The sequence below is a fragment of the Manacus candei genome, unplaced genomic scaffold (genome assembly GCF_025592945.1).
Source record: "Manacus candei isolate 608988 ecotype Guabito, Panama unplaced genomic scaffold, ASM2559294v1 h1tg000014l, whole genome shotgun sequence".
Classification (NCBI taxonomy): Eukaryota; Metazoa; Chordata; class Aves; order Passeriformes; family Pipridae; genus Manacus; species Manacus candei.
In genome coordinates, this window is record NW_026138062.1 from 40,826,878 (window position 1) to 40,841,116 (window position 14,239).

General features: G+C 40.4%; 1 protein-coding gene across 2 annotated transcripts in view; it reads left to right on the forward strand.

Moving 5' to 3' along the window:
• The first annotated feature begins 2,570 nt into the window (after positions 1 to 2,570).
• The window catches only part of TRPC6 (transient receptor potential cation channel subfamily C member 6), an 83,231-nt gene continuing 71,562 nt past the window's right edge, over positions 2,571 to 14,239 (forward strand). For both annotated transcript variants that reach the window (XM_051780177.1, XM_051780178.1), the window contains exon 1: positions 2,571 to 3,017. In XM_051780177.1, coding sequence (XP_051636137.1) covers positions 2,875 to 3,017 — 143 coding nt within the window. In that variant the 5' untranslated portion in view covers positions 2,571 to 2,874. The remainder of the gene's footprint in view (positions 3,018 to 14,239) is intronic.

Sequence of the window (14,239 nt, forward strand, 5' to 3'; positions counted from 1 at the left end):
CAAAAAAGGAAATAGATGCAAGTTCACTCCTCTGCCCTGGAACCATTCCAAAACAAATGTATCAAAAGGACTGTAAGTACAACAGGACACACCACCTTTAGCCAGGGTTCCCATCATCTTGTGACTCAGACATCAGAAGATCTGTGCTTATCTGACCTCTAGTAGAAGTATATCCCACTCCTACAGTGCTGCATGTTTTTACCCTGTAAACAGACAATGGAGACTAGAGAACTGCTACAGTATGTTGAAAGAGAACTTTTAAAAATATAAATCAGGTTGAAAAGATTCAGAATTTCAGCTTAGCATCCTTTTCTCTTTCAAAGGTGCTGAACATTTTATGTTCCTATGACTTGGTCTGCCCAATGTTTCTGAAAAATCACACAGCTGTGTCATCACTGCAAGTTATGAGTGTGGCTACAGAATTTGTGAAAAGTTTGGGACCTACGAGAAAGTAAGAGTACCTCTTGGAATACCAGAACTTATGAAGCTGAAATAAGAATGAAGACTAAGGAAGGTTTGGGATGTAGGAAAGGCTGCAACTGAGAAAATGAGAAATGTCACCTGGAAGCTGAGAGAGATGCACAACTATCATGGGGAAGATGGGAAATAATACTAGGGGCACTCAAACAGTAAGAACAAGATTGAAGGAAGCAGCAAAATAAAATAGAGAAAGTGTCTATGAAGGCTCTGAAATTAAAGGTAGGATGATATTAGCTTTAAGAATGAAGAAAATATTCCAGAGGGGAGCAAAAGAAGAACAGAGGGAGGGGGGTAAAAAGGTGGCTGGAAGAAAAGATTTGAAACATCAGTCTAATATCAAATAGACTAGTTGACATGAAAGGGAGAAATAAAAAAAACCTTCAAATATTTTGGGAATATAGAAAAAAACATTAAGTGGAGAAGCACTGTATCTTCATAACAGAGTAGAACAAGTGAAATTAAATGGTTATGCACAAGAGCAGTGGAATATATTAAAATTCCTCCCATCACAAAATATTCTGTTTCTGGCAAACAATTTTCTTACAATAAAAATGTGAGATATTATCAACAACATATTTCTCAAATGCAAAGACTGCACATAACTTTGTAATATCTGTTTTTATAGTTATATGAAATAAGAATCATCATGAGAACTATAAAATACACGAGGTATCATTGGTACTAAACCTCCTATTTAAAACAAAATATTCTTTAACAGAAAAAAAATTATTTACAAAGAAAGGAAGATTTCTAAAACCCATTAGAGAGTGATTTTAAGAGCCATAACTAGGAGGACAGAAGAAATTTCAGAAATTTGACTGCAGGTATTTCTGAACCTCCTCTAAAGACCACATAAATGAGCTGTGGATCTCTTTATACACCTTCTCCTCTTGCAGTTCAGTAGGTGAAACGAGTCTCAGAGGCTCAGGCACTTGTTAAAACCATGGTCTGGCAAGGGCTGGTGGAGAGTACAGGCAATGTATGCCTGCTTTGCAAATGACAGTACTGGGGTTAGCCCAGTTATTTTCTCAACACATCACCAAGTCAGGGGAAGGTGTGCATGCCTAAAGAGTATAGGGCTGTGTGCTGTTCCAACACAAACACTGGCAAGAATTTCAATATGTGAACATAGCCAGGAATGAGGGAGCAATTTTATTTAGATGCACTAATTTTTTAACTGTACATTTACATCATTTAAGTCTAAATATTCCCTTATGAAATAGCAAGTATTATGTTTAATGTGAAAGATGCCTATAGGTCATATGTTATCTCTTCAGTGCCTTACATTGTTTCCTAGTAAAGTTGTAATTATGTTATATTTCAAGTATTACAATGTATCTAAGTAAAATATCATCCAACAAAGTGCTACCAGTGAAACAGAATTGAGAAATACAAGTGAACTGAGTTTTGCTAAAGGTTATTACTGCAAAACTATTGGGTTTGGGTTGGTTTTTTTACTATGATATGTGATATTTTGCCCCTGCACTTAACTGAAATTATTAGAGGTGATTCAAAACTGGTTCTTCACTGAAACAAGTGAACAGCACTTGTAAAAGGATGTTTCAAAGAGCCTGAAAAGGAAATGGAATTTGCAGGGAAATATTTCAATTTCTAGGGAAGACTTAAAGTTGCAGATTTTCTGCGTTTGCTGGATTAGCATTAATTTTCACTTACGCTCTTGCTAGACCACTTACACCAGAGCAACAGCGCAGAGCAGGCTGAATTGCCAAGCCACAATAAAGTCGAGAGCTCTGCTCCCCAGCCGCGGGAGCCACTGTCGGTCGCTCTGCCGGTCCTGCCGAATTCCCAAGGGAGGTTTCGGTGGGATTCATTGTAGACCACTGCGGGCCGTGCTGTAGGAGAGCAGCGGGAGGCTGGCATTGTCCCCGCCGACACGGTCAGTGGGACATGGCACCTCTCCGGAGCAGCGCTCCCGTACTGGGCTGCCCAGGGGGCTGCGCCGTGCGGTCGCAGGTGAGGCGGTGTCAGGGTCAGCTCCGCTGTGCCGGGGCGCTGCGGGCCCGGCCGCCACCGCCGTGCGGGGCAGGGGCGGCCGGGAGCCGGCGGGGGCGGCGCGGAGGGGGCACCGAGCGCCCCAGGGGAGGCGAGCGGAGCCCGCCGCCCTCCCACCTCCCGCCCCTTCCCGCCGGCCGGGGACAGCCGCGCCAGCTGACGCGCTGCAAACTTTCCTGCTCCCGCTCCGAGCTGCGCCTCTCCTCCGGCGCGGCGGGCGGCACCGGCTGCCCGTGACCCCTCGGCACCGGGGCACGCAGGGAGCGGCCCCGCCGCGCTGCCCGCCCGCCCGGGGGACTCGGAGCTCCGAGGGGACACCCGAGCCGCGGTCCCGTGCGGCGGCGGCTGCCCGGGGGAGCAGCGCCCCGGCCGCGGGACAACATGAGCCAGGCGCAGCCCTACGGCCCGCGGAAGAGCAGCTCCCCGGCGCCCGGGACCCGGAGGAACGACAGCCAGGACTACCTGCTGCTGGATGCGGAGCCCTGCGAGGAGAGTGCCCTGCCGCCCTACGCCTTCTACCCCGTGTGAGTCCCGCCGGCCGGAGCCGGGGATCCCTCCCTCTCCCCCTGCGCTGGCGCGGAGCTCTGCGCTGCCTCCCGCGGGAAGGGGGGAGGCGGCGGCGGGATAGGTGGTGGCCGGCGGGGGGCACGGCGTGGGGCTGGGGCTGAGCCCACGGCAGGGACCTATCGTCTTCCCTCGCCCTCTCCGGAGGACGAGAGGGGTGTTTGTGTTTGGGAAAGGCGGAGGAGCAGCGTTGGCACCGCCGTGCCCAGCTGGCACCTGTGTCCTCCTCTGCGCAACCCGTGGTGCCTGCCCCGCTGTAAGGGATGCGAAGGGTGGCTTGGGTTCAGCTGTGTAGAGTGGGGCGAGAGACGTCGGTTGTACATAAACCCAGTAGATACCGTCAGTTTTAATATAATTACAGAAATTTTACCTCCTGCAATCGGTTGCTCCCACTGAGAGAGTGCACATTGCAAGCATATGCATAAACCTGTCTTCCTTTCATTACTGCATTTCGTCAGTCATATAGCCTCACATAATTTCATTATGCGAGTTTTGGCGGGTGAGTTTTGCCAAGTAGTTATCATTTAAAAGCAAGGTATAACAACATATGCAATAAAGCTAAATTACATAAGCATAAATTACAAAGGTTCCATGAACCACAACTTTTTAACATCCAGGTCGCTTAATGTTCAGTGTTGATAGTGTCCTTCTGGTTATGTGTGGTTAGCATGACTTCTGTAATTACCACTTGTTAATACCTCTGAGGAGAAGCTATCCCACAGAGGGGGAAAATGGATATTAAGCAGTGTAAGATGAGTCCTAAAATCTCAGATGATTACCAGAAGATGTGTACTTTCCTTTGTACAAATGGTATTTTGTTGCTTAACTGGTAAATTTCTATTATCAGTCTTTTCCTAATATTTGCTGCTTTATCTTTGAGCAACTTACCAACCACTTGCCAACTACCTGGGTATAGGCAAGGAATAAAAGCAATGAAACTGGGAACACTCACAGTGTTTGAATATTTATAAACTCAGCTAAGAACATCCAGCGTTTTCAGAATTCACTGCTGTTATGGCTATTCCTAAGTGTCTTTGTGGATCACTAATTCACTATGCTCATGTAGCTATAACAGTATACATTATGGCACATCGGACTTAAACCTCATCTCAAAATATATGAACACACCTGTTTAATGAATCCTTTCAGAAGAAAAAACCTTATGATGGTTAGTTCAGAGATTGGTTCTCGCCAGTAGACTTCAGCTTGAACTAATATGGCAATTCTGAAGTTCCTTTGCCGTTTACTCATTCAGAATGGTTGTGCAGCTGTGAAAGGATAGATCTCACATACACGTTTCAAAGCTTCTCTTAAAAAAAAAAAATTCACAAGTCTGTGGGGTGCTGCTGTCTTAACTTCAGGAGTATAAGGTCTTGGTCCAGCACACTCCCAGCATGGAGCTTGCCTCTCATGATCCTACAGTGGCCAAAAGGAAAACCTGGAACAAGGGTAGCACTAAACACAGAAATTTATCTCCAATTATGTCATGTCAGGGCCCTAGATGACTGCTTCTGTTATACAGGTAAGTCCAGTACCCTGGAGTCCCTCACTGATAGAAGATGTTTCCGTCAGTCTTTGAGAGAATAGACAGAAGCTACCTGATATGCATAGAGGGTGTAAATTGAGAAATGTACCCCTTCTCAAATTTATATAATCACTGCTTAAAAAGGGTGCTTTAGTAGGTAGTGCTTTTTTTTGCGTGCATGTTAGGTGTGGGAAGCTGTCCTTTGGGGTTTCTCTGGATATGGAAAAGAACCACTTCACATATATCCATAGACAATGCCTACATATGGCCACTGCCAGGACTTCCTTGGCTGACAGGGATGAATGCAGTGAGTAAATAGGCTCCTCCAGGATACAGTGATTACCAAGCACAGTTTCTGAATTTTCCTGCCTAAATTCCACCTCCATCACATTTGAGGTACATTTTGCAGATCTGTCTTTTCAACCAGAAGACATTAGTTTTGTTAGTGACCTTCATAAGACCAAACATATAATCAGATGGGCAATGTTTAGGATATAATTTTTTTTACTCTTTATCATTTACATTCAGTAATAACACTTTTATCTACTTTTTTAAAAAATCCTCAAATTACCAGTATTTCCTGATACTATTAGGGTGATTAATGCAGAGTACAGCTGATGTCCAAAAAAAGCTGAGTTGTACCTCCTTTTAAACATTGCTGAGAGGGTAACATGCTTACTGGTGTAATAGTAATATGGCATGTGACTATTGCTTGAAAAGTAGTTTGATACTAAGGAATAGTTTTTCTCAAGTGATGATTTAGTGCTAATTCTGACTGGGTGTGTTGTTTGTAGAATATATTTTTCATATGTTGTTTTGTGACTGCTGTTAAGTGATATAGTGGCTGGATAATACTAAACATCCAAACCATTTATGGAGAACCATTTCTGGTAGTTTTAGCTCTTCTTTCTGGAGAGCAGTTCTATTGTGTCCAAGATAGCTGCTACCTTTGTTGTAAGCAAGACTTCAAGACTGTACCTTGACCTCGTCAGCTGTGCTAGTAGGGTCACACTGTCTTGTAGCAATGGATAGAAGGTTTTTACCTTTATTTGTGGCATGGTGCAAAACAAAATTCTAATGGGATTTTGTGCTGAAAAATCTTGCTTTTCTTTTGAATTCAGAACCTTTTTGATAAGAAAACCACAATTTGAGCAATCTGTAGAATTCTTTTTAAAAATTTAATAATTATGTGTTATAAATTATATGCAAGAAATACTTTCTTCCTAATAGTCCTCTTCCATCTTGTCATCAAGTCTTGCCACTTATGTATCAAAAAACATTGCAACCTGTATGTCAGAAGATTGACTCCTGAAATGCAAAAATGTGGATATGTTGGTTTTTTCCCTCTTGTGCAAGTATTTCATTGGCAAAGAGCCCCACTTTAAGTTTTAAAATAGAATGGAAAGTACATTTTAAGGTCTAACTCCAAATCCTAGTGCTGATGTGCAATGGGATTTGAAAGTGATAGCACTTGTATGTAAACTTCCCCACTGAACAAATGTTATTGAAGAACAGATTGTTAGTTTATTAAGCTAGTGAGAAGACACTAATTCAGTCAGACATCTACTTATATTGCTTATTTATACTTTAAAGTATTTTGTATTGTGAAAAATAAATGTTTTCTTATACATGTGAGGAGGGATAATTGTGTATTAAAATGTCAGTTGTAAAGTAAATGAGGCACACAAATTATCAGATGAAAACAGGGGAAGAAAGGTTCTGTTGTGCATAACTGTCTTGAAGGTATAGATTATTCCTCAGCATTTGTGGTTTTCTCATCAAGTGTTTCTTGGCATTATCAAACCTAGTACATTTAAGACCCATTCTTTGTTAAATAATATGTTTTACGATTTCTTTTCTGCCTGCAATATAACAGTGTTTGCTATTGACAGCATAATTTTTATCTCTAGTCTCAACTGTCTTGCTTGAAATGACCTGTAAAATTATCTTCCAGAATCTTCATTAGACATAATCTCTTCAGGGAGTACTGTACAATGTGGCAGCTGTGTTTCAGATTGCCAGTCTCTTTGCTGAGATGTTATATCTTCTGAAAATATGCTGTACTAGTTTTGTTGAGATGAAAAAGGTAAAAGAGTTGATATGGAGGGGGGTCATTTCCTTTTATAGCCTAGTGTATGGAACACTTTCCTATGATTTAGGATGATTTAGGATGGATCTACATAGTAGTGGGCACTGGAAAAAAAATATCATGTCTGAATCTCTCGTATTCTGAGTGACTGAATGTAGTCCCTGAGGTCTTGAGTAAAAGAACAATACCATTATTTCCAAGGCCCAGAAAATGCAGCCTTTAGTTTGCATTGCATATCCTACCAGTATTAAGAAAATGCTTCACTTTCAACGTTAAGCATATCTTTATTTCAGTTAGGCTTTTTTCCCCACATATGTTAATTTCTGGCGAAGGCCTGTGGAATTTCTTGGGTTTGGTTGTTAGGCACTTTTGTGTTCACTATGTACACTCACTAATTTAACAGTGAGTGTCAGCTATAATATGTGAACAGTTTCCTATGCTCATACTTCATAATCAATTTTGCTTGAGTCATTGCAATATATCTGTAAGTTTATTTATACCCTAGCTCTTACATAGTTACCAAACAAATGAAAGTCACCTCCCTGTGGGACCTAATTTTATAAAACTGGAAGATTTCCATGAAAATATAACTCATTTTTTAAATTTACGTGAGGAAGGTGGGGTAGTGATTAAGAAATGTGTGGGATGTATATGGGATACTTTTCACTGTAAATGTTAATAACAAGCATGCTCTTTGTCAAACACTCTCCCAGCAGTATTTGCCACCAGAGAAGCTGGAGGTTGTAATAACTGGCTACTTGAAGAATTCCTGCCAACTATTGGTATCCCCAAATAAAGGCAACTTGGCATGGTGGGTCTGCGTCATCAAGCTGTGTTAGACTTTCCAGCTTTGTAAACATGAACAAAAGAAAATTTTGGCAGTTAAACTGTATTCATGAAATTCTTTATAACTTGGTTTCATATTTCAAGCTGTGATGCAGTCCAGGCAATGACATAGCAAAAAGCTTCAAACTTAAAGTGCATGCAATGAGTCTTACATACATGTTTGTGCACATGTGAGTGTAGCCACTCGCACACAGGGTCTACTCAATGGGAGGCTTAAAGGATTTGCATTGATAAGCAGTATTTAAATGTAAGTTTTGTTAATTAAGTGTTGGCAAAAAGCTTAATGGTAATTAAATGACATGCAGTTTTCTACAGAATGGATTAACATTTCTGTCTTGCAGTAGCATGGTTATTATTTGTTTATCACTGACCAATATGCAAGCAAGTGTACTATTTTTAGTGGAATAAGTTGTGGAGTATAATGTGAAGACGACTGAATGAAATCTGGGTTTATTTTTTATATCCATTTCTATACCACTACAGTTTTTCATACTATTAATACAATTGTCAGCATGGCTCTATTGTACCCCTCCAGCCCAATATGTTTAAATAAATATTTGTCAGTATTGGGGGGTGAGGGGGAAGCAGGCTTTGACACTAGGAAGGAAATGTGAGATTTACTACAAGAGTCCTGAGTAAGTGAAATATCAAGTATTGTCATTTTTAGGTATGTTCTCAAAGCTATGTGGGAAGCGTGGATAACTTGTTTTCTGCAAGAGTTGAATGCAGCTTCCTTTTATTTAAAAAAAAGTTACTGATCTGAACAAAATGCCAGTGTTGTAGATGTGGATTTGCTGAATGAAAACTTCGTTGTGGATGAGCCACTTTTTTAATGTGGAATTGTAGTGATGAAATAAAACATGAAAAATAGTAGTAATAATAATAGTAAAAGTAAATCATGATGAAGCAGTGCGACGCCCACCTCTTTGCTCAAACATTCCTTCAGTAGTGCTCTTAGTCATAATACTGTTATTAGTTAAAACCAAAATGAACCTTGCCCACTACCAACTTGGAATAACATGACCGAAGATCTTTTTTGTCCTTAGAACATGATTAAATACTGGTTTTGATGTCAGTATTTACCTTATGAAAGAGATTAAAGAACTGAGGATATTTTAAAAAATATTTAGAGTCTGTGAGGCCTTACTATGTAGGTAGAAAGAAGGATCATAAACCAAAAGATCATGGTTGATGCACAGAAAACAGAATACAGATCAGAAGGTCTGGTGCTGCTGCAGCACTAACAATTTTGCAGAATATTCAGTCCAGAGGGTTTTTATGAAACTTTGTGCTTTGTTACAAAATCATAGTCATAGAATGGTTTGAGTTGGAAGGGATCTTAAAGATCATTTAGTTCCAACCCGTCTTCCACCCACTATATCAGGTTGCACAGGGCCCAACCAGGTTGGCCTCATATACTTCCAGGGATAAGGCATCCACAACTTCTCTGGCCAGCCTATTCCAGTGCCCTCTGAGTAAGGAATTTCTTCCTAACAGCTAATCTAAAATCTTTCCTGTTTTAGTTTAAAGTCATTCCCTCTTGTCCTATCTGCATGTGTAAAAAGCCACGCACCCTTGTTTTCATAAACCCCCTTTAAGTACTGGAAGGTCTCAATGAGGTCTCCCTGGAGCTGCCTCTTCTTGAGGCTCAACAACCCTAATTCTCAGTCTGTATTCATAGCAGAGGTGCTTTGGCCTGCTGATTGTTTTCGTGACCTCCTCTGGACCTACTCTAACAGGTCCAAGTCATTCTTGTGCTGAGGACTCCAGACCTGGGTGCAACATCTGCTGGCCATGCAAATTTTGAAAAAATCAGTGGATCTCATACAAGTGGCACCTCATATTCTTTTGATTTAAGTCCTAGTCTATTGACGGTCCTGGAGTTATGCTAGATGGCCCAGGCTTTCAGCAGGTTCAAATTACAAACTGACTCAGTTGTAAGTGACCTCCAGCAGCAGCAGCCCCTCCTGACCTTGTGCACAGATAGGTGTTCTAACAGATCTGTGTTCAACCCAGTAAGGTACACCAATAGATGTGCACATGACAGGTTGAAGTCCCTGAGCTGCACAGAGGACCTCATATATTTCCAATCAGGGCAAACTGCTATACAGTTGAATTGTTATTTTGAAGAGAGAGAATCTTGATTTCCCCATAACACATAGGGACCCACCACATGCAAGAAGGTAGTGTCTGACTTGGAGCTGCAGAGTAACTAGCCTGAGACCAAGGAGTCATTGGAAAGGCTTGGCAACCACAAGTGTCTTGTTTTCTCCTCAAATGTATTTTTTAGCTGATCAGCTTAACTAACAAATAGGTATGTGCCCAGCAGACTGAAGGGGTGGACTACTGAGCTGGTCTGTTGCCTTCTGTTGTCTGCTGTCAACTCTGGTGTTAGTTCAGATGGACACTTGGTTGTTCTGATTTTCCTCCTGGCCCAGTCTGGGTTTATCCTGTTGCACTTCTGATTTACATTTTCTTTCTCTTCAGTAAGATATTTGACTGTGGTCTACATGTTTCAACTTTTCTAGTCATGATTTTTCTCCCCTTATTTAGAATGGATAGCCAAGTCATACTGGTAAACCTTGTTAGTCCTACTCTATGTGTACATATCTTAGGCCTGCCAAGTGGTAATAACCCAATACTTGGAGCTTTTTTCACACAGTCCAGCTGTCAGCTTTCCAGCTGCTGCGTGTTTGGCAGCAGAGAGCAGTTCTTACAACAGCAATGCTTCAAATCATGGATTGTGTCAGCCAAACACCTCTACAGCACCTGACACATCACAGGAGAACATCAGTACCACCAGCGTGAATCTAGGAAATAGTTTTAACTGAAGTGCAGCTTGTGGGAGGATACTTTGGAAACTGGTATCATGAAACTTGGAAGGTCAGTGCCACTGAGGCACGAGCTGTGAATGTCACCATTAGCATTTCTGTGCTAATTGTGGTGTGAGAAAGTACCTTCCCTTCCCTATGTGCCCACGCCCTAGTGACATGTAGCAGAAACCCACTTATGAGTGAGGGCTTGTGTCAGGGACAGTGTCTGATATGTCTGATCACTTAGCAGTGGGCTCCTGCATCTGTCCCACATGGAACAGCAGAGCTTCAGAGACAAATACGTTTTAACTTGCAAGTCCCACCACACAGATAGCTTAGTGCCATGGATAATCCAGGACTTAGTTAAAAAAATGGATTTTAGTTTTTTTTCTAAGCATTTGCAGTATGGGCCAATGTTTACAGTCACGAGTTTCTAACCATATTTAGTGATTTATTTGAGATCAGAACCATTGTATTGATGATTTTTTTTTTTTGGTAATTCTTTCAGAAAACATAGTAAACTTCTATAAGCTTACTAGCTAACTGTTTTTCAAGACTAAAGACTATAAACCAAATTTCCCTCTGTTTTGCAATGCAATTTTTGATTTTCTATACTAGTTTAATTCCACTCTGTTAATTTTTAGTTTTATGCTTTACCTCCTTAAGCAAATCTAAAATTACTTTTGATTTTCAAGTGTTTTAAAATTTTTCCTAATGAAATATCACATGTAACAGACATTTCTAATTTACTATCTGCACTTGCTAAGGTTTTTGGGTTATGCATGAGTTGAAAATATGTTTCTTTTGTTTTTTTTTCTTTCCGTATTTATTAATTTGTAGTTAATTCAAGTAGAACTACAATGATGCAAGTATATTAAGTACAGAAAAATTTTGAAATGGTAATTGAAAGGTTAAGAGCTTTATTGGGAGACACAAAGGAGAGGAATTTTTGAAAGTTAATATGAATATATTAACTTTTGAATTATACTAGTGGTACTTATTCAAAGAGAAATCCTGTGCTCTGAGAACTCTCAAACCCTGAAGGATGAATCTGTATGCTCATAGATCTGCCTGCACCCTGTCCACTGCCTGTGTTTTGCTTTCCTCTGTCCTGTAGGAGCACATAGACTAGGGTGGTCGCTCAGAGGATTCAGGCTATCCATAGGATCATCTTGCTCCACTGGTGAGTGAATTACCTAATTAGCTTGACAAATCAGATGCAAAGGACAGGCTAGGGGAAGGCAGCAATGACTCTTCCTCTCCTTAGATCCTCTATTCCTCTCCCTTTAAGAACAAGTTTCCTATTGATTTCTCAATAGTTTTTGAAGACTGCTGCTCTTGTACTTTTCTCAAGTGAGTGTTTGAATCCTACTTTTCCTCATGCAATACACGATTTTGTTTTCCTCTCTCTCCTTAAGTGTAGAAATCTGAGCTAAAAAATGCAACCAAAGAGCAGTAGTGCTTACAAAACTTAACTAATATGACTTATTTTCAAGTAGTGGGCATGGATGAAACTTTTCAAGGATACTAGGTGCTTTGTATGGCTTTATGTTGCTGTTCTCACATCAGGATCTTAAAAATTAAAACACAACATCAAAATCTCTAGAAATCTTGGGCTGTAATCTGTATAACTGTTCAAGTCCCTTGGATGTTGGTGAGGCTGAGAGTTTCTAACAGACTCTTGCTCCACTTAGCCAGGGAAGGCTAAGGAGTTACAGCAACATGGCAGATATGGTGAAGTAAGAATAGCAGTATCTTGAACTGTCATATAAGCAACAAATAAAACTACCAAAAATTAGGAGGGTAGAGGGACTTATGTTTCTGAAGATACAGTCTGTATTATTTGAAAGATTTTGTAGGGCACTGCTAACAAAAAAGCCAGCAATAGCAGTATCTCCAGAAGGTCTGCAGAATGAATGCTGCCCATGGTACAAAGCTATAGAAGTTAATGTTCTCCATGTTTCTTCAGAAAGGAATTTTAGAGGTTTAAATCATTTAGCTCATCTGATGTGAGTGCATAGGTTGGTAAACAGCAAATGATGTGATAGTGAAATTTCATCACTGCTTTGTATAATAAAATACAATACCTAACAAGTTGACATATAAAATATACACTGGGATTTCTTACCCCTTCCACCCCAGAATTAACATTAGCATTTAATGCCTAACAGGAAGAAAAACTTAAAAAAATAATCTAGGCAGGGATTTACAGAGACAGCAAGGCTAATGCCTCTTGTCCTGCAAAGCTGTCTGAGGATCTTTCATGACCTCATAGGTTTCTATGTTACTGATTTTACATCAAATCTAACAAACAGCAAAAATTACACTAGTTATCAGTGAGAGCACTAATAATACCTTAAAGGGAAGGAATTTCCTTTGTGGATTATCTGGTTTCATGCAGGATTTGTGACGTGACTCCATGGATGAATGAAGAAGATGCTGCTGGCAGCACTGCTGGGTGTGTGTGTGCCTTTTTCAACCTCTGTCCATGACAAGTGTTCTTACTCCCTACATACAGGTATTGATACCTCCAGAGGGTCAGAAAAGGTGTGGAGGTACACGTCAAGAAGGAGGGGAAATAGAGACACACACTGCAGGAGGCTCAGGAGGTTATGGTGCAATTCCTGTCTGTATTTCCTTTTCATTGAAACTTGAGTGGTGGATAGGAGGGATGGTGCATGTCCAGGTTTCACCCCAAGGACAGCATGCATGCATGTGTGCAGGAAGATGCAGGAACTTAGGAGCTCTTCTGTTATTGATGTGTGCTCCTGATTGCTTCATGTTCCTAAGTTCACCAGTTCCTGATTTCATGAGTTTGAACTTCTAGATCAGGTTCTGGGTATTCCATATTGTGGATAAAGCATACTAGGATTGATAGAAACTCCACATCCATCCATGGTTTGTTTTCAAATCCTTTACATTTTAGTAAAAATGTCAGGAACTTTACAATTTTCTTTTGCTTTTGATTTAGTCACATTATTTGGGGTTGGAAAGTAGAAATCTTGCTGGTGCCTGCCTTTATCTCAGAAGTGGTCTTCAGACTTTTAGTTAAAGATTGCTGCTCATGAGGCAGGAGTGGCAGCAAACGTAGGAGATGCCAAGAGATTTGTCTGAAAAAAAACATCCAGCCTGACCTTGTGGTCTGGGATTCTTTATTACACTAAAGGGACAAGCCCTGAAAGGGCTTGGGAGATCCATCAGATCTCTTTTAGGACTAGGTGAATCATACAGGTGAATAAAACATTGTGGAAGGAGTGTTGATGAATGGCAAATCTATATCACTCAACATCCAGATGCTCTGGTGCTAACTTCAGTGGAATTCACGTCCATATGCCTGTGGAGAATGTTATCCTCAGTCTTCATATCCCTGAATATATATTTTGTCCTATCTTTCACTGTTTCTGTTGTAGTGTAAATCAATGATTGATAAGATGATCTCTTTAAGGACTATGAAAATGAGAAATATACAGTGAAAATCAGCATGTAATCAAGGCTAAATTCTGACAGACATGTATTTATAGATGGATTTTCTGACCTTTGACTACTGAACTATACAACATTTGGACTTACATTTTTTTTGAGAGAAGAGAGTTTAGAGGAATACTTTGTGTTAATCATGAAATCTTCTGTACTGCATTAGCAAGCAAAGGCAGGAAGAAGAATGTGATATAAATGTAGACCTGAATGGCTTTATCATTTGACAAAAGTAATTTTGTTTCTAATTTAAATTAAAATTTGAGACAAACAATGCATAGTTTTCCATTTTTACTAAAAGCTTTACTTACAATTTGCAAAAGTATTGGATCTGATTTTTTGGAAAGAAATAAATCATAATGGTAGATTCCATAAGCATCACAAAATATTTTGTAAACTTTTGGATATTCTTTCCTGATTTTCCAGTTGGTTGTG